The sequence below is a fragment of the Sordaria macrospora genome, chromosome 3 (genome assembly GCF_033870435.1).
Source record: "Sordaria macrospora chromosome 3, complete sequence".
In the NCBI taxonomy this organism is placed as follows: Eukaryota; Fungi; Ascomycota; class Sordariomycetes; order Sordariales; family Sordariaceae; genus Sordaria; species Sordaria macrospora.
The window spans coordinates 2,695,500-2,719,791 of NC_089373.1; the positions used below are offsets into that span (position 1 = coordinate 2,695,500).

General features: G+C 51.7%; 6 protein-coding genes across 6 annotated transcripts; 4 read left to right on the forward strand and 2 right to left on the reverse strand.

Moving 5' to 3' along the window:
* The first annotated feature begins 331 nt into the window (after positions 1-331).
* SMAC4_03060 (uncharacterized protein) lies at positions 332-1,850 on the forward strand. The gene is made up of 4 exons (XM_003349424.2): positions 332-430; positions 550-602; positions 699-867; positions 978-1,850. The coding sequence occupies exons 1-4, from the start codon at positions 387-389 to the stop codon at positions 1,618-1,620; spliced, it is 909 nt and encodes a 302-aa protein (XP_003349472.1). The 5' UTR covers positions 332-386; the 3' UTR covers positions 1,621-1,850.
* Positions 1,851-1,921: 71 nt separating this feature from the next.
* On the forward strand, positions 1,922-3,370 carry SMAC4_12811 (uncharacterized protein). The gene is made up of 3 exons (XM_024655375.2): positions 1,922-2,597; positions 2,731-2,803; positions 2,872-3,370. The coding sequence occupies exons 1-3, from the start codon at positions 2,000-2,002 to the stop codon at positions 3,029-3,031; spliced, it is 831 nt and encodes a 276-aa protein (XP_024511271.1). The 5' UTR covers positions 1,922-1,999; the 3' UTR covers positions 3,032-3,370.
* Positions 3,371-4,678: 1,308 nt separating this feature from the next.
* On the reverse strand, positions 4,679-6,301 carry SMAC4_03061 (uncharacterized protein). Its single transcript, XM_003349425.2, has 6 exons — positions 6,032-6,301; positions 5,969-5,977; positions 5,880-5,909; positions 5,481-5,777; positions 5,087-5,339; positions 4,679-5,004 (listed from the first exon to the last, which is right to left on the reverse strand). Exons 1-6 carry the CDS (start codon positions 6,122-6,124, stop codon positions 4,961-4,963), a joined length of 726 nt encoding a protein of 241 aa, XP_003349473.2. The 5' UTR covers positions 6,125-6,301; the 3' UTR covers positions 4,679-4,960.
* Positions 6,302-7,576: 1,275 nt separating this feature from the next.
* On the forward strand, positions 7,577-9,670 carry SMAC4_03062 (uncharacterized protein; the record flags this gene model as incomplete). The annotated part of the gene is made up of 1 exon (XM_003349426.1): positions 7,577-9,670. One exon carries the CDS (start codon positions 7,577-7,579, stop codon positions 9,668-9,670), a length of 2,094 nt encoding a protein of 697 aa, XP_003349474.1.
* Positions 9,671-17,034: 7,364 nt separating this feature from the next.
* On the forward strand, positions 17,035-20,566 carry SMAC4_03063 (uncharacterized protein). The gene is made up of 10 exons (XM_003349427.2): positions 17,035-17,285; positions 17,345-17,505; positions 17,580-17,791; positions 17,855-18,185; positions 18,254-18,507; positions 18,567-18,611; positions 18,677-18,739; positions 18,793-19,246; positions 19,306-19,561; positions 19,617-20,566. Exons 1-10 carry the CDS (start codon positions 17,131-17,133, stop codon positions 20,344-20,346), a joined length of 2,661 nt encoding a protein of 886 aa, XP_003349475.1. The 5' UTR covers positions 17,035-17,130; the 3' UTR covers positions 20,347-20,566.
* A 128-nt stretch (positions 20,567-20,694) lies between these two features.
* On the reverse strand, positions 20,695-22,450 carry SMAC4_03064 (uncharacterized protein; the record flags this gene model as incomplete). The annotated part of the gene is made up of 2 exons (XM_003349428.2): positions 21,181-22,450; positions 20,695-21,120 (listed from the first exon to the last, which is right to left on the reverse strand). Exons 1-2 carry the CDS (start codon positions 22,105-22,107, stop codon positions 20,695-20,697), a joined length of 1,353 nt encoding a protein of 450 aa, XP_003349476.1. The 5' UTR covers positions 22,108-22,450.
* Between the last annotated feature and the right edge of the window lie 1,842 nt (positions 22,451-24,292).

The following is a 24,292-nucleotide window of genomic DNA, read 5'->3' on the forward strand; positions in this document are numbered from 1 at the left end:
AGCATTGATGAATTCTTGCGGGGAACACTTCATCCATTGAATGCCACTGGCCCTTCCCCTCTTGCAGTGTCCTGTTAGCCAGTAGCCATAATCGTTGTCGCATACTATAGCCTACCTATCATCACTTCAACATGTCTTGAAAGCGATGTCTTCAAATGAGAGGCCGGCATTGAAATATAATCATGTAAATGGCACGAAGGAAGTGGTGTAGCACAACCCTAACCCTCGAACGTATGGTCTCACAAGCCTCGGCATGTCTCCAGCTTTGTTAGCGGGGCGATTCACCAAAGGTGAAAGCTCAGCTCATTCCGAATGCGTAATTGAATTTCATCAAACTCGAATCTTACCACCATTCAACATCTTCATCGTATCAGTCAATCGCAAAAATGACTGGCCCTCTCCCTGGACAAAAGACCGTCCTGATTACTGGGTGAGTTTATCGCGCTGTCGGCTCGCTTTGCAGGAGTGTCCGCGACATGCCTCTTATGTTCCAATCGTCCATCGCCGCTTTTGTGATAGCAAATCGCTAACATATCATTCCCGTTATAGCTGCACGCCAGGCGGTATCGGTCATGCCCTCTGCCTCGAGTTCCACAAGCAGGGTATGTATCCGTAACTACCCGTTGTGGGGGTTCGAAACATCCCGTCCAGCGCTTTTAGTTCTAATCAAACAAAGCACTAACAATCTCCTCATGAAGGCGTACATGTCATTGCCACGGCCCGTAACCCGGCCGTCCTGGCCGAGATGGCCGATATGGGCATGAGCACCCTCGCCCTCGACGTCACCAACAAGGAGAGCATCAAGACCTGCCACGAGGAGGTTGCCCAGATCACCGGCGGCAAGCTTGACATTCTCGTCAACAACGCGTACGTTCCGTCTTTTCTTACTGCCAGGATCCCATTTGTTTACTTTCCCCCTTTTCTTCTTCTTTGCTCACCCATGCCCATCCACCAACCATACTAATATCCAAACCCAGCGGCCGCACCCACACCCACCCCGCCACCGACATCGACATCGACGACGTCCGCGAGACTTTCGAGACCAACGTCTTCGGCGTTATGGCCATGTGCCAAGCCTTCGCCGACCAGCTCATCGCCGCCAAGGGCCTCATCATCAACATCGCCTCCCTGGCCGCCATCACCCCCTACGTTTTCGGCTCCGTCTACTGCGCCAGCAAGGGCGCCGTAGTCTCCTACTCCCGCACCCTGCGTCTGGAACTCAAGCCCTTCGGCGTGCGCGTCATGACCACCATGACGGGAACCGTGCAATCGCAAATCGCGTCCAAGACCCACCGCACGCTGCCGGAGAACAGCATCTACATGCGCGTCAAGGAGTTCTTTGAGCGCCGGTTGACGTTTTCGCAGAACAACGCGACGGTCAAGACGGAGGATTATGCGCGGAGGCTGGTGAAGAATGCGCTCAAGAGCGAGGTTCCCTTGATCTTGAGGCCGTGGTTCGGACGCGCGGATTATTTCTGGGCGGGAGGGTGGTCGAGACTTGTTTGGACTGGTACCTTCTTTGGTGACTGGTTGTTGGATTTGGTCATGTATAGGATGTTCAAGATGAATGTGTTGGAGAGGGTGTTGGCGCAGGAGGAGGCGCAGAAGAAGTTGAACTGAGGGGATAATCTGAGGATTCCCGCTCTGACCGGAGCTGAAAGCTCGTTGTGCTGATGGCATCCGAGCCTTATGCATCATCAAGCTAAGGTGCGGTGTCGACCAATAGACAGCGAGAGATATGCGTTAGTGGCCTTCGTATTACGGGTTCAGGTAGAAGTCTCGTAGTCGGTGAATATGGGAATCGATAAGGACCATCAGCCCATCAGCCCATTGACCCGACAGCGGGGAGGGGTTTGTTTTGGGTAGCGAGGCTGTGGGCAAATGAAAGCAACATATGGCTTATGGAAGGCGCCATGGTGTGATTAATACCTCCAGCGTCCTTCGCCTGTTGATCCTCGTCATTGACACATTTACCTCTTTCTAGTTCACACCTTCAGCGATGCCCGGCGACTCGCAAGACAGCGTACTGTCTACAACGGCAAACGTCATCGGCCTGCTCACTTTTGCTTTCTCCGCCCTGAACTTATGGTACCTATCGACACGTCGAGATTCCAAGTTCTCAGCAAATCTGAAGGCGAAAAAATGGGACCAATTCAGGCTTGACTTGAGGAGCCGGAAGCGCTTCACCCATATAATGGAACTGCGGGCTTCCGGTGTGGGCGATGACGAACTACGAGACGCTCAAATCGCGTTTTCCCTCCCTAGAGTTCTTGCACGCATTGATACGGCATTGTCGCTCGTCGACACCATGGAACACCAATGGAGCGAGCTTGCATTTAAGATGGAGATTCAGAAAAACCCTTTTGTCATTTTTGTCGCCCCCCCTACCAGCATCACCCAGATCTTCTCCACCTATATTCTACGGTTCGACAACATTTTTGTGCGTCTTTATGGGGTGATAAAGAACGGACTCGGGGAGAAGAAGAAAACCTTGGATATAATACGGGCTGTATATGTTGTACTGAATGTTTGGATTCTCGATCTTTGGTGGTCATCGCCATTGGGAAACAGCAAGCTTTCTGACCAATATCAAGAAGGTGAGTTCCACGTCATGGCACTGGCAGTACCCTGGCATCTACATCACATCTGTCGACTCAACCTTCAAGCACTCCGTGTCAATGTTCCATGGAGTACACCACGTGAAACACAGTTCTCACTTATGCTTCGCAGCCTCGGAGATCCTTTCTGAAATCGATTCGCATATCTCTCTCATACAGAGTATGAAAATCCTTCAACTCGAAAGGTACGCATCCCCGTGTCGCCAACTATGGCTACGTCTACCTGTTGCTGATCTTCAACATGACCGTTTAGTATGATTGAGAATCGAACACTTGGTAGTACCGCAGTGGTGAACAACACTCAGCCTCTCGCAGCACCACGCTCACCAGCATCCGCATCACCAGCGCCGTCGTCACCAAGGGTAGAGTATTCTTCTACTTCGACACCACCTCATCACCCGCCATCTCGATAGTTTGGTGACAACGGAAACGGGGTTTCGCAGCTTTCCTGGTTAGTTTCTGAGTGTGGAAAGGCTGCATTGGTGGCTTCTTCAGCCGTATCATGAAGTTTGGTCTCACTATGTATGATTCAGTGGTCAGTGATGGTGCTGCCTCTGCTGCCGCTGACCACAGGTAGCGCTAATTGTGGTTTTGCGATCATGTTTGGGTGTCACTCGTCGATACTGAAGGGAGTCTGGGCCATGATCTACCAAATAGCCGCCCAGCGGGCCGTCAAAGGTGGATTTGGTACACCTCGAAGTTACATCCAGTTCAATTCTGTATGCCTTGTATGTGCGGAATATCAGCCGCGTCGTTTAATCTGGCTCTTATTGCACTTGAGCACCTCTGAACAATAATTCTATTCCTCCTTGCGGTCCAGGTCTTCCGATCTTGCTTCCCCCCACTGATATCACGTAGTTCGCTGGACGAGCTTATCCTGCCACTTACAAAAGATCCAACCCCGTCCAGTCTCGAACAATGTCCGACTGTTCCGACAGTAGTGTAGGTATCCTTTTAACAGTCGCCAACACATTGGGCATCTTGACCTACGCCATTGCGGCTATGAGCGTATGGGTTCTGGTTCTTCTGGACTTTAGAAAGCACCGGAGATCAACTAGGAAGAAAATGTGGGAGGAGTTTTGCGGCTCCTTAACAAAGAGAGCCTTACATCCGCCTTGTCTTGATGGGGGACTTCGTAGGAGTGAAGAGTTACCGAGCGGCGGAGGGGGCACCATCGGCAGGTACATGTACCCAAGACGACATTGATTACATGTATCCGGCATATTCATTCTGCAACCGGTTGGGACCAGACACGCACGAGAAGGGAACACAGGCACAAGTACATGTAAGGCAGGCGAAGACCGACACAAGTGGAACCCTTGACAAAGAAACGGATAGAATCTTGGCCCATCTCCAAAAGCCGTTACGACAAGGCCGCGCTTATTCTGAGCAAGATCGAGAGCACCTGGACCGATTTGGATCTGCCACCCAAGATCCAGCGCCCTGACACGAGCTTAAGGTACCTTGAGTGAATTCTAGAACTCGGCATGTCCTCAATCGATACTGCAGTGGGGGCTGGACAGGGTGGAAGGACTCATGGAGTCGAGCCAGGAATAAGGGAGCGAAACGACTTACCGGACTCTATGAGGAGTGTAAGTTCTACTTTCTCGCATTCAAGACCGAGTAGAGGTACCCACCTTTCAACTAGAATAATCCCTCAGCCAGATCAGCCGTCTGACTTCAATTGTTACAAACAGTATTATCCATCATTTCCGACATTGATTCCCGAATCCATCATATCCAGGGCATCAGACTCGTGCGTTTGCAAAAGTGAAAAAAGCTCGGATTTCTTACCTATTCGTCCAGTCCCGAATGCGTCGCTGACTGTCAGTCTACATACAGTACGATTGAGCAACAAGCCAACATTATCATGGAAATGCATCAGATCATAAAGAGACTGGCACCACCACCCGCACCACAAGAGCCTGGTGTATCACATGCTTTCGGGCACGACTACAATCAGACTACTACTCCCAGCTAGGTGTTCATACAGCCAGACGCAAGATAGACAGAGTGAATACATTACCCGCTGGAATACTACTACCTCTACCTAGTTACAACAAGGATGTACCAAGGTGTCTGATAAAGTTTCAGCAACTGGTACGTATGTACTCGTCTGGGTTTTTTAATTGTAATCCTATGTACAAGCACCGTACAAGTCTCTGTGTTTGATGCCGGATGATGTAGATATGTACTTGAAAATGCCGCCTACCCAGTTCATTGAACCGTCAGAAATTCCCATTGAAATAAGACTGGGAATGGGTAAGAAGGCCACCTAGATAGGCGATGAGCTAAAGACTGTGCGAGAAAGGCACCCTGTCGGAGCCCATTTCTGGCAGTGTCTAGCAAGTAAACACCGCCGGACCAGGAATAGTATAAGTCGCAGCTGTATTTTCCCCAACGTTAGTCACTCTCTCATTTCATTCTTTCCCATCCCTCCACCTCTCACAGGACAGAAACAAACTCACCCTTATAAGCATCAACCGTGATGCCCGGATCGGTACTTTTATACGCGCCCGGAAAGCTGACCAAGTTCGTCGAAGGAGTCTTGGTTCCCGAGCCGGTAACCTGCAACTGATGGCATCCCGGGTAAAACTGAGCACCGGGGTACATGTAGGCGGCGTGTAGAGCAATGATCTCGTGACGGACGAGGTAGTAGCCAGGCTTGAGGCAGGAGGGGATGGTGTACTCGTAGTTGGCGGGGGCGGTCATTAGGGGGGTCTTTGTTTTACGTCTCTGTTAGCATCGCTCTCAACCAATTATCATAATTTGGTGAACCGAACCAAGGGAAGATTGAGAAATTAAGCGCAGCGAGGGCCGAGAAAAAAATAAGAAGGAAAAAAGGGAAGGGGGAAAACTCACAGCAGCCCAAACATTACTCGTCCCCGTCCTCCCGCCCTCCTTAACCTTGAACCACACCTTATCGCTGGCACTAGGAGTCCAGTTCTGGCAACCACTATCCGGGCAGCGGGCCATGTAGGTGATGACGGGCCCCATGTGCGACTCGGGCCAGAGGGTCCAGCGCAAGGTAACGGTCGAGCCGGCGGCGGCGGGGGCGTGCAACTTGGCGGGCGCGGAGTCGGCGTTGCATTGGATGGCGAGGGAGGTTAGGTCTTCGACGGGACCGTTACCGGGGATTTTGCGAGAGATGCGTTCGGGCTGTTGGTGGGAGAAGGGTTAGTATGTGATGATCAAGGGAGCAAGGTGGCAGACGGCGGTGGGAGGAATGGTGCAAAGGATGAGGAAGGGAAGAAGACTTACAGCGGTGCCCATGTAAGGGTCCTGGTAGGGCTACATTTGGAGTGTGAGTTTTCGAGGTACGAAGTGGTGGTCTATTGTGATGGTGTTACCTGGTAGAACTGTGAGGTTGTTAGTAAGTCATTGCCGGTCATAGAAAAGAAGAGTGTTCATACCTGATAGAACTGTCCACCAATGGTGGCGTTATCAACGTAGCCATGAGCGGCCACCAGGCCAACGGAAGCCAAAAGAGTCGCAAAGGTCTTCATCTTGGTCTTTGTCGAGTGTCAAGTCTAAGTTGAGTGTCCAACTTGTCTCACCGCAAACAAGCCTCTTTGATGCTCCATCTGGGTTTTGGAGTCCCTTTATATACCCTTTCAACAATGCGGCTCTTCCCCTGATCAAAGACCCAAACAAGGTCTCGGGATGCATAGCATAGAAACAAGTCCCACCTACCACCCACGATTTGCAAACCCGGCTTCCCGCGTCTAGCAACACGAACCCAAACCAAACATTCGGATCGTTCAACGTCTCGATCCGGCTGGCATCGAACCAAAAGGCCCGTAAACCAGGTTCAGATGGTAGATGGACTTGGCGATCCCGCTCGTCTAAGTTTCGTCTATACTCTTTCTGGTAGCCGGACAAGGGACGGAGGCTGCACCATCCACCCTTACCCTCGAGGATAATTCTCCGAAGTATGGGGTTGTAATACCGATAGGGCGAAACACCCATTCTTGGATAATGCACTTCGGCCAAGAAAACCGACGCGTAGCAACGGACGTGAATAGAAACATCTGGTGATGGTGTGGTAGGTAGAAGAAAGGCTTGAGGTTTCTTGCTTGGAGATACGCACGCTATTGACCAACGGGGTACGATCTTCCGAGCATTTGCTTCAATGCTGGGGTTGCTGAGGAGAATTGACCCACCAATGATACAACACGAAGCGGGGGAATCGAGAATTCGAGAGGCGTTTGTTTGGAGGAAATATCTATTGTGGAAAAGAGCATCGTCGCGATTGTGAGGGGTGGAAGTTTACGTTGAAGTCACATGTTTGGTGAGTTGTCCAAGTCGTGGTCCATGTCGGATCAAGATCCCGTCGACAGTTTGACTCCGACGTGAACGACAAGAAAAGTGACCAGATGAGGGGAAGACGCCAGGAAACTGTTCCCGACAAGCCGTTACAGATTAAAAACCGGAATAACTCCCCATATCTGGAGGAGTCTGGAATTGTAAATGCAAACAACTTGTCCGGTCCGCGGATAATTCGCCGAGTCACCGGGCCCGATCGATCCTCACACGGGAACCCTGATGCCGGCCGACCTCCGAATGTGGGGATCCACTCCTCCGCACTGCACCGGCGTTCGATATCCAGATATTCGATCACATATCTTCCACTTACCAAGCTTCTGCTATGATCCGTTGCCAAAGAATGCGACTGACGCAATGCAGGAAATGACGATGTCAAAAGGAACAATGACTCGGCCAACTTTGATGCCAATGATGAGCACTTGCTCCACTACCACTGTATTCCTAAAGGCAACTGGCGGGAAAATAAGGTAGTGACACTAGGCTGGCCTGACACTTGGAGAGCCAATAGAACGGTCGAATCGTGGATCCGGAAGCTGACAAGAAAACCTCGAAATCGGGCTCAATGTTCGCGTAACAATTTTCAAAAAAAAATCTAAAAAAATCTCAAAAGCTCCGACGAATAATCGGCGGACATGGAGTCTTCCGACGAACCATCCCCGGGTGTAACGCTTCGTCCGCCGCTGGAATCCTCGGCCGACGAGATTCGGATTCTCGACATCTTACCGTCCGAAAAGATCTCTGGTCCGATAGCATGCAGCTACCGCGTCATTAGTCTGAAGCGTGGCGAAGGTCAACAAATACCTTCCTATGAGACCCTGTCCTATGCGTGGCAAGATGCCGGCAGTGACTTGGAAACAGAGGCGGCTCAAATCATCATCGACATTACCTCTTTTGCGGTCTCGGCGAGCCTCTTGAGAGCGCTGCGGCGGCTTCGATTTCCCGACCGGATAAGGACCCTGTGGATTGACGCGGTATGCATCAATCAATCCGACGACGTTGAAAAGTCTCAGCAAGTCAACCTGATGCGGCGCATTTACGCCTCATGTACTCAGTGCAATATCTGGCTGGGATATCCACGAGATGTAGGTGTCTCGGAGGAAGATGCACAAGTGGTTTTTGACACCATCGCTTGGATCACCGCGGCAGGCGAGGCCATGGATGCCAAGTTCAGTGGTGTTGACGCATCTATCCCGCCCCCACCGGGTTGGTTCCGGGATGTTGAAGAAGACGGGATTGACGGGAAGGAAAAACTGAATCATGAGCTTCGACTAAGGGTTTCCGAAGCGTTTTACAAGTTCTTCCGAACGCCCTGGTGGTCGCGTGTGTGGACCGTGCAAGAGGCCACCCTTCCTCCTACTGCGACAGTCTATTGGGGTGCCTGTGAGATCTCGTGGTATTTGCTTGACATGGCGTCAGAGGCACTCATGGCGCCAACAGACGGAAGGCGAGAGGAGCATGTTGGTGATCTGATGCCAGAAGAAATCCACAAGTTCAAGGCACTAGACTACTTGATTGCTGTTATGAGGGGTATCGGCATCTCTTCTGCGGGTGAAGATCCTGTATCCACGCTGTATCGCTGGCGTGGAAGAAAAGCCACAGATCCGAGGGACAAGGTGTACGGGTTGATGGGGTTGGATGGTAGAGCTGTTGGTGAGGATGAGGAAGAAGAGGAAGAAGAGGAAGAAGAGGAAGAAGAGGAAGAAGAGGAGGAAGAGGAGGAGGAGGAGGGAGACAAGGAGACTGGGGAGGAGGAGGAGGGAGACGAGGAGACTGGGGAGGAGAATGAGGAAGAAGAGGAGGATGAAGAAGAAGGGGAGGAAGAGGAGAAAGGGATCTTCATCCCTGGCATCCCATCTTGCGACTACACCTTGGACGCCCAAACCCTCTTCTGTCGTGTCTCCTGGGCCCTTGTCGAACAATACAACAGTATCGAACCTCTAATCGGCCGAAGGGGAGAAGCGGCCAAGCTGGACGGTCTTCCATCGTGGGTGATAGACTGGTCCCAAGACAGATGGTCGGATGGGTTTTTCTACTTTGACACGGAACAAAGCAAAGTACCGGTCCAGGTGGCGGCAGCCGACTATTTCAGCCATAAGTCACTCTACTCGCACTATTGCGCTGATGGACCTGTCATGGTAGGGGCCGGTCCCAGACTTTTGGACGAATCTGGACGAGTCCTTGGGCTGGACGGGTTCTTCGTTGACAGAATTGCAGTGGTGGAGCAGCGAGAAGTTCTTGGGAGACTGGCGTTTGAGGGCAACCAGGTTTTGATGGCGAACGCGGCACGGTATGGGGAGCTCATTGGGCGATGCCACGACTATTTCTCGTCAGCAAGTGAGGAATCACGCAGGAGGTGGCAGAGTGGTGGCTGGATGCAGGAATACCTCGGCGTGGTAAGGGGCCAGCTTGATCCAGCAATGCCTGGTCATTGTCCCTTTGGCGAGGACGAGTGGGCGTCCACGTATCTCCAACACCATCTTTTGTTTGTGACAGAAGGAGGCAAGGTTGGATTCGGACCTGTGACGTCTGAGCCTGGCGATGAAGTCTGGATTCTCGAACTGTGCAGGCTCCCTGTTGTGCTTAAACCTTTGCAGTCTGAAGATCAGGAAGGAGGGACAAAGCGACGTGCGGTTACGTGGGTGGGCGACTGTTGCGTGTATGGCGTGATGATGGGCGAAGTTGTGGAAGGGAAGGAGGATGCTTGGGTTGAGATTGCGGTTCACTGAACGAAAGGAGCCTCACATTCAGCATGTCATCATGGACATTCGCATATCTAGGGGATACAAGGAAGGATCAATTGCGGCTTCCAATTGGCGGTTTTTGACAGCTGCAATGACACTATTATGCAGAAAGGTACGCGCCAACGCGTTTACCCCTCCTTCAGGTTGCTCTCCAATCCCGATTCGACCTCATTCGCGAACACTTTTTCACTTTCAGCTTCTCTGTCTGCTCCCTCAACCCAAGATGATATCTCCATCCGCCACCGCCGCCGCCCGTCATCCAGGAGTCTCCTGTAACACAAAATGGGGCGGCCATGCCCGGAGGTGGATGAAGCCCACACCTGCGCCTTCTGCCAGGAGCACCTTGCCCTTGACTCGACCGAAGTGGACGACGAGCAGATGTCTGAGTCTCGTTTTGAACGCATGAGACTGTGAATAGAGAGTCTATTCCCAGCCTGCGTTCGATATTATCCGAGTATCAGTTCTTCGATGTTGGTCTCGATCGTCTGTGGTCCAATGCCGCTGAGAACTGTTGGCTCGCACACAAGCTTCGCGTGGGGCTGCAGAAACAAGATGGTCGAGAGGGTCACCGTGTACTGGTGGCGCATTTCCGCGAGCATCCTGGTTTCATGCAGGATAAACGCTTATTTATCAGCTTCTGCTCGATCCCGTTGCCTTTACAAAGCTCTCTATCAGAGCTGGCATCCGAGCTCAGATGGAAGATAAACCGAATAGGACTCATGTACGTCGTGGCTGAGGAAGGTATGATTCCTTTTTATCTATGGCCATGTAACGTCAATGACCTAACCTGAAAATCATGCATAGGAAGTTTAGCGGCGACGGACTTTTCTAATCGTCCCATGAACCATTTCCCGTTCGAGCATACCCAGGAGCATGCACGTGCTTGGCTGGAAAGCTGTCGGTGCGACCATGCTGTCTCTCAACAGCTTCCCAGTTATATACCGAAGCGACTTCTCGCAATATCTCGTACGCCTGCAGGATCGTTATGTGTCACTGTGATTTCATCATCTATGCCAGTACGATACGCTACTCTCTCGTACAAGTGGAGTGGAACACATGAGCCGAGATTGACCCAAGCAAGATTGAAGGATTGTCAGGGTCAGAATCTTTGGTTCGATGTGGAAATACTCCCCAAGACCATTGCCGATGCCGTAATTACGACCGATGCCCTTGGAATTGGGCATTTATGGGTGGATGCATTGTGTATTATACAGGACGACGAGGCAGATAAAGCGGAACAAGTTGGGACAATGTCCAACATATATCGCCAGGCCGCGATTACTATCATCGCTTCAAGGTCAGACTCGGCAAACGAGGGCTTCCTACACTACCGACATGGACGAGAATGCCACGAAGACGCACGATCAAGTCATCCTTCAAAATGGAATTTCCGCCTGTCCTACTGCATCCGTCAGGGCGAACCGGGTAGTATCATACTTACCACAATACCGGATGTCCCCGAGGAGCCTTTAAGCCGGCGTGCTTGGTCATTCCAAGAAATGCTACTGTCCCATCATATCATTGATTACGGAACGATGCGCACAACGTTCGACTGCTTGCAAACAAATAGAGATTGCACCAGGTCCATTAGCTACAGCGACAATGGGGACACAAGAATTTACAACAACTTTTATGCACTTCAGAGACTTCGCGACATTGAGGATAGGGCTTAAACCTGTTGAACGGAGGACAAGACTTACTTATTATACCGTTTTCGTCGCCCTATGCTACTCTCAGAGCCCACCATATTACAAATACCTTGTTACCCCGTCCTCTTCTTGTGGGAGAATTTATTAGGGGACTACACTGGTCGAGAACTGACCGATCCCAGGGATCGGCTTAACGGCCTTTCTGGTGTGGCTGAGATCTTCGATTATTTGAAGGATGAGTACGTTGCTAGGTTCTGGCGTTCCGACATATATGCATCGCTACTGTGGACAACAACTCTGGAGCCATTCAACACAGACCTGGCACCGCGCCCAGCTGTATATTGTGGCCCGTCATAGTCCTGGACGTCCATTACCAACAGGATCAGGACCCATCCTTATGGCATGGAGTATGAGTGATGGAGGTGGGATCACGTCATCAGGATTTTGGATTATGGAGCAGAACTCGTTGATGACGCTACCAGATTTGGGGCGGTATCATCAGGATACCTCCAGATACGTGGGAGAACTGTCAACGGCAAACTGATACCCCGGAAGGATCCCTTGAATCCCCGTATATCTTTCGATGTTGAGTGGCCCGCTGCAGGTGCGCCCGAAGGAAGTTGCAGCTGGGAGAGTCTTCACGATTTGGAATACTTTCCGGACGCTCAGGAGCCTGAGTTCACTAAAGGCAATCCACCAACCCCGCTAGTTATCTTTATCCTGGGCATCTCTGGCAAAGGATCTTACGCAAAATGTCGGTGTCTCGTGCTCAAGCAGATTTCCGGCAGCCTCTACTCCCGATATGGGCGGCTCGAGATCACCGAAAAGTTTCGCAACAAGGCAAAATCACCGAGGCCTCACACGAATGGGGACGGTGAATTTTACGAAGACCTCTGTCTGGGTGAAGAAGCCTGGAACGAATCTTTCCCCATTGAGACGCTCACCATTATATAGAGAAAAGCCGGAAGGTTTGTGGGTCCAGACTCGCACCAGAAGTGTTCATCAGTCCCCAGTCTGTCACCACGAGATGTCGTACCCCCCCAGTCATCAGTGCTATGTCCCTTGAATACCTACAACTGAGGAAACGTGACCCTGACATAACGACAAACCCCAATTCATGTCCCTGCTTTGGGGGTTTGGAGGAGGAGGTTGACCAAGGGCCTGCTTTCGTAGGTAGTGTCTTTCTGCTTTTGGATGGAGAAGCTGTGGCTGGCTGGTTGGTTGGTTAGGTGTTGCTTGGCTTAGACAGAGGTTTCGGTTGCTTGACGGCGAGCATCCTCATCTCCTACTCTTCCTCCAGAGCAACTAAATAGCAAATTCACAATCCACAAGACCGTATCGTTACCCGCAACACTGACAAAAGTCACGTTTCCAACTCTTTCCCGACCCTCCATCCATCTCTAGTACAGGGCAACCGACCTTCATTAGCTGCTCACACCAGAACCTGCACGTCCAATCCTTAAGAATTGACATAAGGAATACAACTGCCAGCCTCTCACTGACTACCTACTCCCATCTACACATACATGTGTACTTTGTCCATCTCATTAGTCTTTCGCTACCAAAAAAAAAAAAAAAGAGAAAAAAAAAGGGGGTTTCACAGGCCTTACGTATCTTTACATGTCTACTCTTATTGATTCGTTACTCCAATGGGAATTTTGCTGATCCCCAACGCGAGCCTGCCATTCCTACTTCTCCAAAAGTTCGTCCCGTTGGGGTACTCACCCGTGCCCTCCATGTCGAACAACTTGAACCCGCCGTTAAACAGCTTGTGGCTGGGAGTCCAGCGGCGCTCCGTTTCAGGCTTCTCCTGAGTTGGGGATCTAGTGGGTCTTCTTATGTTCCAGTCGAAGAAGTCGAGACCACGGATCCAATTCCTGACCTTCACCATAAATTACAACTCCATGACGGCCAGAGTCGCCAAGTCGGCTTGGTCACCAGACCCGGCCGTGAACATCCTTTCCTGTGGCGAGGTAAACGGTCTAAACAGCGACATAGCTTCCAGGAGATGCCGGGCAGGCGGTTGAATCCGCCGCTGGGAAGATGAGCTGGAATAGTCGCACGGCGGATATTGTAATCTACCTCTACCCACAGAGACTTGACCTCGTCGTATTTGTTCTTCAATCAACGGTAGCGGATCTGGGGATCCTAGAGGTAGCGAACCCAAACTGAGTACCTAGCGTACCTATTTCTCGCAAAACAAGCTGAAGTTGTCGGTCTGCATCATGACAAGACCGTGACCTTCTAGACTCTAGTACTTTTCTCAAGACGTGAGCTTGCACCTCACGACCAAAAGCTTGCTAGGTCCAACGGTCCCAAGTGACCATGCGGATGCCGCGGGCCCACCAGACCGGATATTTGAGGAGCTCTTCCATGTCATGGTTACCTCTAAGTTGTTGGTGCCTGTTTAATGTGAGATCAGTTGGCTTGATGATTTTGGGACTTCGGGTTGATGGGAACCGAGAAGACAGGAAGATAGGTACCTCTAGGTATGTTAGTTTTTTGCATATACCTTAAGCTTACAACGCACAGGCATCATAGTTATCAGAATAAATACATCAAGACGCTTGCAGTGGGGAGCAATTGGGCCAGATTGTTCCTGGACTTGGGAGATTTCACGCCAATAGAGAGAGCTGGATGTTGGTCCTGTGCCAAAGGGTGAATGAAGAAGCAGTCAGTCAGTCAGAAGCGATTCTTGCGAGCAAGCGCAATGCGCTTTGCATCGGGGGTCTCCAAACCAGTGGTTATCAATTTTGCCCGATGAAGTCTTTTGTTGAAGAGGTGGTAACTTAAACGTTCCAGCCCAATTCTGATGCTATCTATCGAATGCATGCTGATCTCTCGGTTGGTAGTAGCGACTTGCATTTGGGGTTCAAATAATAAGGTCGACACAAAAGCGCTTTGCATCCCCATGCTGGTTGGATGTCATGTGCTTTGTGTGTGTGCTATTCCTGTCCGTACAGTATATCAGCTCCCGACGCTCTGGAAAGGGGTGCGATTTGCTCGCACCTCTTGATAACCAGCACAAAAAGGGATATCGCTACGATGATGGATCAACATGGCAGGTCAAAAGTGAAGGCGTCGTCACGTCTGTCTTGGCAATGAATCCTTTCGGGTTGATGAGATACCTACCTAGGGTTAACTGCGTGATGGCAGCTGCTCATGTACTCAGGGTTGGAAGACATTGACATGTGCATTTGGGGGGACGCATTTGGTCGGGTTGACCCGTTGGGGAGAGAATGCCGGCCGGGTGGGAGGAGGTCTTTACCACCTTCCTAACTCTGTCATGACTGCAACCCTATATGAGGGCGCCGATTAATGAGCTCAGTTCTTGGCGGCATTGCAACATGAAAGGTGCAGACCTTCTCATCTTTCTCCGCATTTTTCAGCTTTTTGTGATACCAAAGACATTTGTGTTGCGATGGTGGAAGAAATAGGCTGCGTACAAGCTTGCACAGTGGTGGTTTTCTCCTGATTATCCGATCTCCCTATCACGACCGTTGGTGGCTTCGTCCCGTGTAAGTCGGATCCCTGTCTTAACCAGAACCTTATCTCTATTTGTGACCAACAACCCCTGCTTTGGTCCTTTGTTGTAGCCACGAACTCGATGATACTCCTGGCGGCCGACCAGACTGACCCCCCAAACGCAAATCAACAGCTGGTAGGTAGTACTTTAGTCTGGGGAAAACTCGTGGGAAAATAAGATTGGGGCCTTCGGTACGCATGAACAGCTAAGACGGGAGCGCGCCGTTGTGGTTTGGCGGCCCGACCAATGTTCAAGCTCGTGAAACCCCAGAGTCTTGGTTGCTATCGCGACCATTCACTAGCACCCAATGGCCGACATCAACACGAGAGAAGCCAAGGTACGCCAAGGGACCGAGAGACACCAACAACGAGCATCAGCCCTTAACCTCCTCCCCGTTTGAGCATCGATATCGTCCTTGTTGTTGTTGGGGGCTGGATGCGCTGAAGAAGACGTGATGCGAGCTAAGACGGATAAAAGTTCTGAGACGAGGGTCAGCAGAGGTTGGCCACTTGGGTGTTTGGGTGTTATACAAAAAGCTGGGCATTTTTGGTTCAGGTAGGTCCAAGACTTCAAGGTGATGATCGGCCACGGTATGCAGCCTTGGCTCTGTTGAAGGTTCAATGGCTTGATGGATCTCTGTCTTGTCTCCTTCGGAATGCGGACAACGTTTACATGTGGTGGTCCTTGTTTGGTCCGGGTAGTCTCATGCAACCGCAGGCTGTATGTCGCGGAATAAACGAAGGTGAGAAGTTAAACTACATGTCGTGGTACCTTCATATATCGGGCGGATACGTGATTGGCGGTTTCACATGGCGGCAAAACTCACAAGAAATGACCTTGTCCTTCCATGACTGCTTGGCTTATCACGCAATGAAAGAAGTGAAATGCATTTTGTCCTGATCGAGATCTTCGAGTGGTCTGAAAGTTAAAACGTTAGCGTCTGCAGAGCAAAGATCTTCTAGCACAAATAGTGTATTCCTTCCTCGCCAGACAAGAACTCGCATCGTTCGTTCCAAAACCTTACACAGACGTCCTCACGCGCCTTGATCCCTGGAAAGGAAGGCACAATGGACCCTAGGTACGCAAGTGCGGACCTTGGCTCTAGTAGGACAAGGGTAAGGTAGGTGTAGTACCGAGAACGCCAATATTTCCCTGGGCCGCCAAAACCTTTGTCTGGACATCGTCACTTCTGAGCAGGGGTCTTGGTCTAGGCCATCAAACTAACCTATCTAACCTTCTCTGGCAAGTATTCAGGTAGACATTGGTTTGTGAGCGCTTCTGATGGAATGCGTTTCGCCTTCATGTGATGCCTTTTGTCTCATGCATACCCCAACGCTCTTCCCCCCTCTTCACCAACGCCTTCACAATCGAGTGATCTCAACCTCTTTGGCTGTGATCCAGAAGAGGAAGTTGCGATTGAAGAGCAATGAGGTCGAAGAATGTGCGGCTGAAGTGTCTGTGGTTGCGGAGTGCCCTCCGTCTATGGAAGCTTTAACCTCCCCACAGCTCCAAAAGCTTCAGTCACTAATGCCTCCGAGTTTGCAGAGCAATCCTGAACACATTCCCCCGTCATCTTCCACTGCACTTCGATCATTGCTCGCAGCTTCCTCCCCGTCGTGCTCACGATAATCCCCACAAAGACCTCGATCCGGGCAATGGGTGACAATTATCTCGCCTCCTTTATTACCACCACCACCCTTGTGTGTTCGAGAACCATGTTCAGAACCGCCCTCCCAGCCGCCACCCCACCATGTCTGACCCAATATCTTTCCCTTCCTCGCCGTCTGGGCGCCCATCACCGTGAGCCAAGATGCAGCGCCCAGACGGGCCAATTGCTGCATGAGTTTGACAAGCATGGGATGCCCCCTCCGAAGTTCCAACAGCTACCTGCCGTAGCTCATGTTATCTTCCTCATCCAGAAATATCTTGTTCAACCATTCTCTTGGCCCGCCCGTCTGGGAAGGTCATTACCACTGGGCACTCACACCCTTTTTTGGTAGAGGGGCGAGAGGCAAGGCCAAGATAAGCCAGACGGGAGTGTTGCAGCATGCAGGAGTACAGCTTCATGTGGGTGCTGTAAGGTTGAGGCATGTGGCGTGCTTCCCCGAGTGGTCTGTGATACCACGTATAGAAAGGGAAGATATCAACCTCTTTTCCCCCTCGTCTTTGTCATGCAGCCATCCTTCACGTCTTGAGGACCTGCTCCTGTTCGTCCATTCCTACCACATATCAGCAGCACAGCAGCCTCATCGGCGTGTTGACAGCACGCCATGGCGACCACCAGAGATGAGAAGGCAGTGAACATCACTCCTGCCGGGAGTGATCAACCTCCTGCTCTGTCGGAAAAGTACGATGAGAAGGTCGGCGGCGTCCATGAGATCGGCCTCGACCGTATTGACTCGGAGGAAGCACAGGTCATTGAAGGGTAAGCCGGGTTCCCTCATCTCCTATGGAACCCATAGCAGAGACTGACTGACTGTACAGGCACCTCGATGTTACCGAAGAAGACCTCCTCCAAGCGAAGGCTGTTGCTGAGTCCCTCAGTCTCAAAGACGTCGTCAAGTTGATGAAACATGTCGTCGGCATGCATGGACGTGATCCTAACTTCCCTCACGTTGTTCTTGAGAAGATCCAGGAATTCCTAGGTGAGTGTCACCTTGTTTAGCCCATAGCCAAACCATTTGCTGCGCTGGATGGGTCTGACACGTCTACAATACAGCCAACGAAGAAAACATCCTCGCGAACCCGGAGAAGCACCATGATATCATCACCGAGATGAAGATTGAAGCTGCTCTCATCCAGAGCAACAGCCCCTATGCCGAAGTGCGCGCCGTTGTTGACAATACCGACGACCCTTCTACTCCGTGCTCAACCGTTCGCTCGTGGACCATCGGCATCCTCTTCTCTGTCATCCTAGCCTTTGTCAACCAGGTAGGCACCGAATTTCTGGTTGCCCAAACACTCGCATCGTTCTTTAACTGACAATCATCACAGCTCTTCAGTGTCCGCCAGCCCAGCATTTCCATCGAATCCAACGTCGCTCAGCTCCTTGCTTTCCCTCTAGGCAAAGCCTGGGAAAAATGGATGCCCTATTACGAGTTCACCCTATTCGGCACCAAGCACAACCTCAACCCAGGAAAGTTCAGCAAGAAGGAACACATGTTGATCGCCATCATGGCAAACACGGCCAAGTCGCTGCCCTACACGCAGTACATTGTGTGGACACAGGTGCTGCCGCAGTACTTTAACCAATCGTATGCGAACAGCTTTGCGTACCAGATTTTGATTGCGTTGAGCACCAACTTCATCGGCTATGGCCTTGCTGGTGAGTGACAGTCTCCCCCTCCGGACGGATGTGAGGGCTTTTGAGTGACTGACAAAGAGCGAAAATAGGCATCACTCGCCGCTTCATCGTCTACCCATCCTATTGCGTCTGGCCTGCATCTTTGGTGACTATCGCCCTCAACTCGGCTCTGCACCACGAGGAAAACCACACAGTTCCCGGTCCATTCAAGAAGTTGTACAGCATGTCGCGCTTCAAGTTCTTCATGTGGGCTTTCGGCGCCATGTTCGTGTACTTCTGGTTCCCCAACTACCTCTTTGAGGCCTTGACATTCTTCTCTTGGATGACATGGATCGCTCCCAACGTAAGGCAACCCCGATTTGCCTCTTGTGGTTGATCAAAAGTGAAACTGACATTTGACAGAACTTGAACTTGAACATCCTCACCGGCTTCCAAAACGGCACTGGCGTGAGTATTCCCCCAGGTCATGAATTATTATTGTCGGGATGCATTGAGACTGATTTTGTGAACAGATGTTCAACCCCTTCCCAACTTTCGACTGGAACGTCATGCTCTTCGACGCCGTTGACCCTCTCGTGAGTCTTGTTGTATCTCCGGTCTTTCAAGGACTCGTGCTAATATATGCCAGATGGTGCCTGCTTTTACCACCTTCAACAAGACCGCCGGCATGGCGTTCTTCGGCTTCATCATTCTGGGCCTTTGGTACACCAATGTCTGGAACACCGGCTATCTTCCCATCAACAGCAACCGTGTGTTTGACCACTATGGTAGCCTGTACAACGTCTCGCGGGCCATCGACGAGAAGGGCATGTTCGACGCGGAGAAGTACATGGATTATAGCGCCGCATATCTTTCCGCCGCAAACACGATCGTGTACTTCGCCTTCTTTGCCATCTATGCCGCCACCATCAGCCATATCATTCTTTTCCACCGGGCCGAAATTGCTATTGGATTTAGGAACATCTGGAAGTCTGTGAAGCCCAAGAGATGGATCAAGAGAAACGCTGCCGGGGAGAGTCTCGAGGAGGAGGATGTTGGGTACAAGGATGTGCATAACCGTCTGATGGCTGTTTATCCCGAAGGTGAGAACTCCTTCCCGCAAGAATAACGGGAAAAGATTACTGACAAGACGCCACAACAGTTTCCGAACTGTGGTACTTCGGCTGCCTCGTCATTGCCATGGCCCTTGGCTTTGCTGGTGTTGCCGCCTGGCCCACATACACCACTGCTGGTGTCGTTCCCTATGGCCTGTTCCTTGCCATCATCTTCGTCATCCCTATTGGTATCATCAAGGCCATGACGGGTATTGAGGTCACCTTGAACGTGTTGGCCGAGTTCATCGGTGGTGCCTGGGTTGAGGGCAACGCCTTGGCCATGAACTTTTTCAAGTCTTTCGGGTCAGTAATCCCCTCCTTTCCCGTCATCATCAGTTACCAATCTAACTTTCCACAGCTATGTGACCTGCGCGCATGCCATCAGCTTCGCCAACGATCTCAAGCTCGCCCACTACATCAAGATTCCTCCCCGCCATACCTTCACCGCCCAGATGGTGGCTACCCTCATCTCCACTTTCATCTGCACCGGTGTGCTCAACTTCCAAGTCAACATTGAGAACATCTGCCAGCCCAACGCGCCCATGCGTTTCTTCTGCCCCGGTATCAACACCTTCTTCACTGCCGCCGTCTTGTGGGGAACTATTGGTCCCGTCAAGGTGTTCGGTGTCCACGGACAGTACAAGTGGCTCCTGTTGGGATTCCCCATCGGCCTTTGCATCCCCATCATCTTCTGGCTCATCATCCGCAAGTTCCCGCGCAACAAGTTCATCCGCCAGTTCCACCCCGTGGCTCTGTTCTACGGTGGACTCAACTGGGCGCCCTACAGCATGAGCTACTGCTGGCCTGCGGTGCCCATTGCGTGGTTGTCCTGGATCTATGTCCGTAACAGGTACTTGGCGTTCTGGTCCAAGTATAACTTTGTGTTGAGCGCCGCCTTCAGCGCGGGTATTGCTGTTGCCGGCATCGTCATGTTGTTCTCGGTGCAGTGGGCCAGAGTGAGTGTGGAGTGGTGGGGCAACGAACAGCCGTATAAGGGTTGTGAGGATACGGCTTGCACGATCAAGACGTTGTCGGAGGGAGAGAGGTTCTTCCCCTGGTGGGACGCGAACAAGGTGCCTGCTCCTTAAGGTGGTGGAAGAGTAGTGGCGGCGAGCTGTGGGTGTCGCAGCTGTGGTCAGCGGTCGATATGGGAAAGGGGGTTCTGAGACTGGCTGTGTCTGGATCTCGGTATGTGGAATGATTGATGGTTCTGTTTTTTGTTGATGATATCCAACTGTGCTTTCGTTATCAAACCTCTAGCGGTATACGGTAGCCGATACCTATAGCTTATAATACTTGTTGTATTGATGACATGTTCCCCAAGTTCCTGTTCTGTTGTACCAGTGTCTGTCTGTGTATGCAAGAGGTGATAATACCGAGAAGAGAACAAAAATAGGAAAGAAGAAAAAGAAGAAAAATACCGCCCATTCATGTCCTCAGCACCACCCATACTTCTCATTAGCAACCCACTCCACGTCCTCCGTCCTGCCCCCCTCCATCCCTTCAGCCCCATACCACATCAAGCTGGGAATGCTATCCATATCCCTCTCCACGTACGCATAGCCGCCCTCAATCTTGGCCTTCTCAATCAGCCTGCTCACCAACGGACTCGGGTTCCACATCTGCACATCCTCCACCCTCCACTCGGCCGCCTCCCTTTGCGCGACTTGCATAATCGCCCTAAACGCCTCAACCAGATACTTTTCCGTCTCTGGGTCCTCCGTCACTGTTTTGAGAGAGTCTTCATCCCCCAAGTCCTCAACACCCTCCATGACAAACCGCAAAATATGCATATGATTCCCCTCGATACTCTCGCTCTCCAGTCCTCTGTAGTACGAGCGCGTCCAAACTGCCCACACCCGCTTATTTTTCTGGTCATCATTTCCAGCAGGCCGGGGCCGGCTATAAATAGCTCCCCTGACAGAAGGTGTGCGGTCAAAAATATGTTGCGTCATGAAATCTTCTCTGAGTAAATGCCAGAGCAAGCAATCCAAGTCCGGCAACAAGGCGACGTGCGTCTTGTCTGGGTTGGCGCGTGCAAGACGGGGGAGAGTGGTGGTTAAGAGGTTTTGGGTGTCGATTGCGGCTAGGGGGGGCAGGGTGTGGTAGCTTATTGGTGAGAGGAAGGAGGAGGCGAGGCGGCTTGGGGATGGGAAGGAGGAGCTGGATGGGGAGGAGGTGCCGTTGGGGGAGGTGGTGGAAGAGGAGAAGGAAGACTTGGTAGGGCCAGGTTTGAAAGAGACGTGGACCGAGGGGAATGCTTTCCAGCCGTTTTTGGCGTAGAAGGATTTGCCGATGTCGGAGTAGAGGACTGAGAAGAGGGTTGTTTGTTCGTTTCCGTCCATCTTGTTTCCGTTCTCGCCCTGGCCAGAGGGAGACTCAGGCCGATCCTTCTTGTCAACAACCTGCCAGTTCCGCAACCGCTTCCCCAGCTCCTGCATCATCCTGTTCGCGTACCCCTTTCCGCGATACTGGGGATCGGTAAACACAGACCCGATGCCGTGCGAGATTCCTTCAGTCACAACGACGCAGTCGGAGGAAGGGTCGTAGCGCGCGGCGACGGCATGTTTGCGGAGGGTTTCGCAGGAGGAGAGGACGGGTCGGTTGTTTTCCTCCTGAGCAGAATCGGTGTCGGTAAAAATCCAGTGCGTCAAGCCTCCATCTTTGGCGAGCGGGAGAGTCGTCATGAAGTGTTCACGCGCGAGGTACTCGGAGTGGGAGAGGGCGGGGCCCCACATGGGGTGCGTGAGGGACCATGTTTTGGGACGCTCGGAGGGGTGGGCGAGGGTGAGGGTTAGGGAGGGTGAGGAGGCGGAGGGGAGGGAGTCGGTCGTGGTGGTAGAGCCCATTTTTGCGGTTGTGGAACGGTTCGGTCCAAGAGTGATGTTGTTGGTGGTGTCCTGAAGCTGTAGGCTTTAATCTCGATCGGAATGTGACCGCCTGCTTCTAGGATAAGAGCTTCTAGGGTAGATTTCAGGAGTGTTGGAGGTTGTTGAGTCGGTAGCCGTCAAGGTCCCCCATCGACAATGAGCAACCGAATTGAGGTGGTCACGGGTTGCTGAACCGAGGAAGTCAAAGGAAATGCAGAGTGGTGATGCTTGGCGGACGAGGATAGGACAAAGAGGACTATAGGAGACCTAATCTACCCCCAAGAGAGATACACCAAAAGAAACAAGCAAAAAATAAGTGATGCCCAGGACGGGAACAGATAACGAACGGAAGAAGGAGGGGGAGGGTATAAGATAAACGTCAAGTCTGGGGTTAAAGTGGAAACACTTTTGGAAGCTTCCACGGAAAGAAACGAGCGTGTGGACCTCTCTCTTCTTGGACAAGATCGATCGATTGAGGTCGTTGACATGGTGACAGCTCGAGGAGTGACCTTCCCCAACTGCAACCGAGAGGGTCCACCAATTCCCGCCGGGAGAGCCCCAGTGAGCCGCCCAGTGAAAACCCCTGTCGCAGCCTTAACACCTGCCCCTAAACCGAAACACTAACACGCTATTGGTCACTCGCCAAGTCACGATCACCCTCTCTCCGCTGCTCTCCGCACAGTTCTCAGTGGTCCGAACCATCATGACATAATACTGTTCAGGGATCCCCTAACAGTGCTGTTAACAGTGGTGCTCGGATAACGGAGGGCATTAGACAAACACTCGCCAACAAAGCCAAGCAGCGTCCCCCAAAAACAAAGCCAGCGTCACATTTTGGAGATAATGGCGGTAAGCAAGTGCAGATATTTCGCCTAGTATCGGCTTTTGGGAGGGGACAGTGACCGTTCCGACATCCGGAATTCACTCCGGGGTGTACTTTGGGCACCTGTCGGTATCTCATGTGACGGACCATCTTAGGTAACAGCCTTCCATGCTGTGCAAGCGTCTTGTCTGCCCGGCTTGTCCATCGAATTGATCGATTGAGGGACCATCTGACCCTGGAGGTGAAGTTGTGTTTGTGCTCTTTTTGTCGTCTTTGTCCAATTGAGGTCGGGGCCAAGATTGTGGCTTTCAATTGACGAGTCGTCGTGACGGCGGCTGACAAGTGATAAGGAGCAGATAAGGAAATGGAAACGGTGACGGTGGGCCTGGGGGATGCCCCACCTTTTTCTTTCAACGACATCTCTTCTTTCCAGGTTCCTTCCCGTCGTGCCTTCCTTCTCGAGTTACTTCACTTTTCCATGTGGATATCATGAAATTAGTTCTGTTACGGTCGTGGCCGACCCTAGTACTTGTTCAAAAAGTGCAAAGTCTTGAGGTTGTCTTCATTCCCACCTAGACGGGGTACTTCTCCTCCAGGGTTCTTCTGGAAAACCAACCCATCACCAGGCACTCAGTTCCCGCCGCATGTTTCGCCCTGCTTGCCATATTTTGTTTCACTCACTGACGAAATGTTTTCGTGTCAAGCGATCTGTTTTCTACAAGTGTTTGTCCATTCTTCTATGCCATTTGCGTGTGCCTTCATCTCCGTACCAGTCTCCCCTTCCCGACCTCTGTGTGCCTTACTTCCACCCTGCTCCCTGGGTACCCTACCCCTGGCTCCCATTCGCTATCTCTAGCATATCTCTAGCAAGACATAGACAGTACCTCCTTGTCGCATTCCTCCTATTATTCATGTTCACAACCTGGGCCTGGAACAGACGTGGATTCACGGCTCTTGCCTACATCCATCGTCAACCATGGTGTTCACTAGACCTCCCCTTGCCTTCCAGCCGTTCAGGCTGCCTAAAACTTCCGAACCCACCGGCAGGGCCTAAGTAAGTGCTGGTCCGCTTGTGTGGCCAGTCGGTCAGTGTACGCCGGTCCGGAATCTCCACACTCTTGCTCCGGAAGGAATGGGGGTCTTCTGTCGCCCTGATGCCGCACTGCGGCACACAAACATGCTGGCACAACGATAGAACCGCCCCGAACAGAAAATCCATCATACATCCAAAGATTTGCGAAAACGGAATCGCTCACAAGTCGATAGACTTCGTCCGATTTTCTGGCCACCTCTATCCGTACCATTTCCGCATGCTCGTTGCCCGTTGTGGTGACGCGTGAG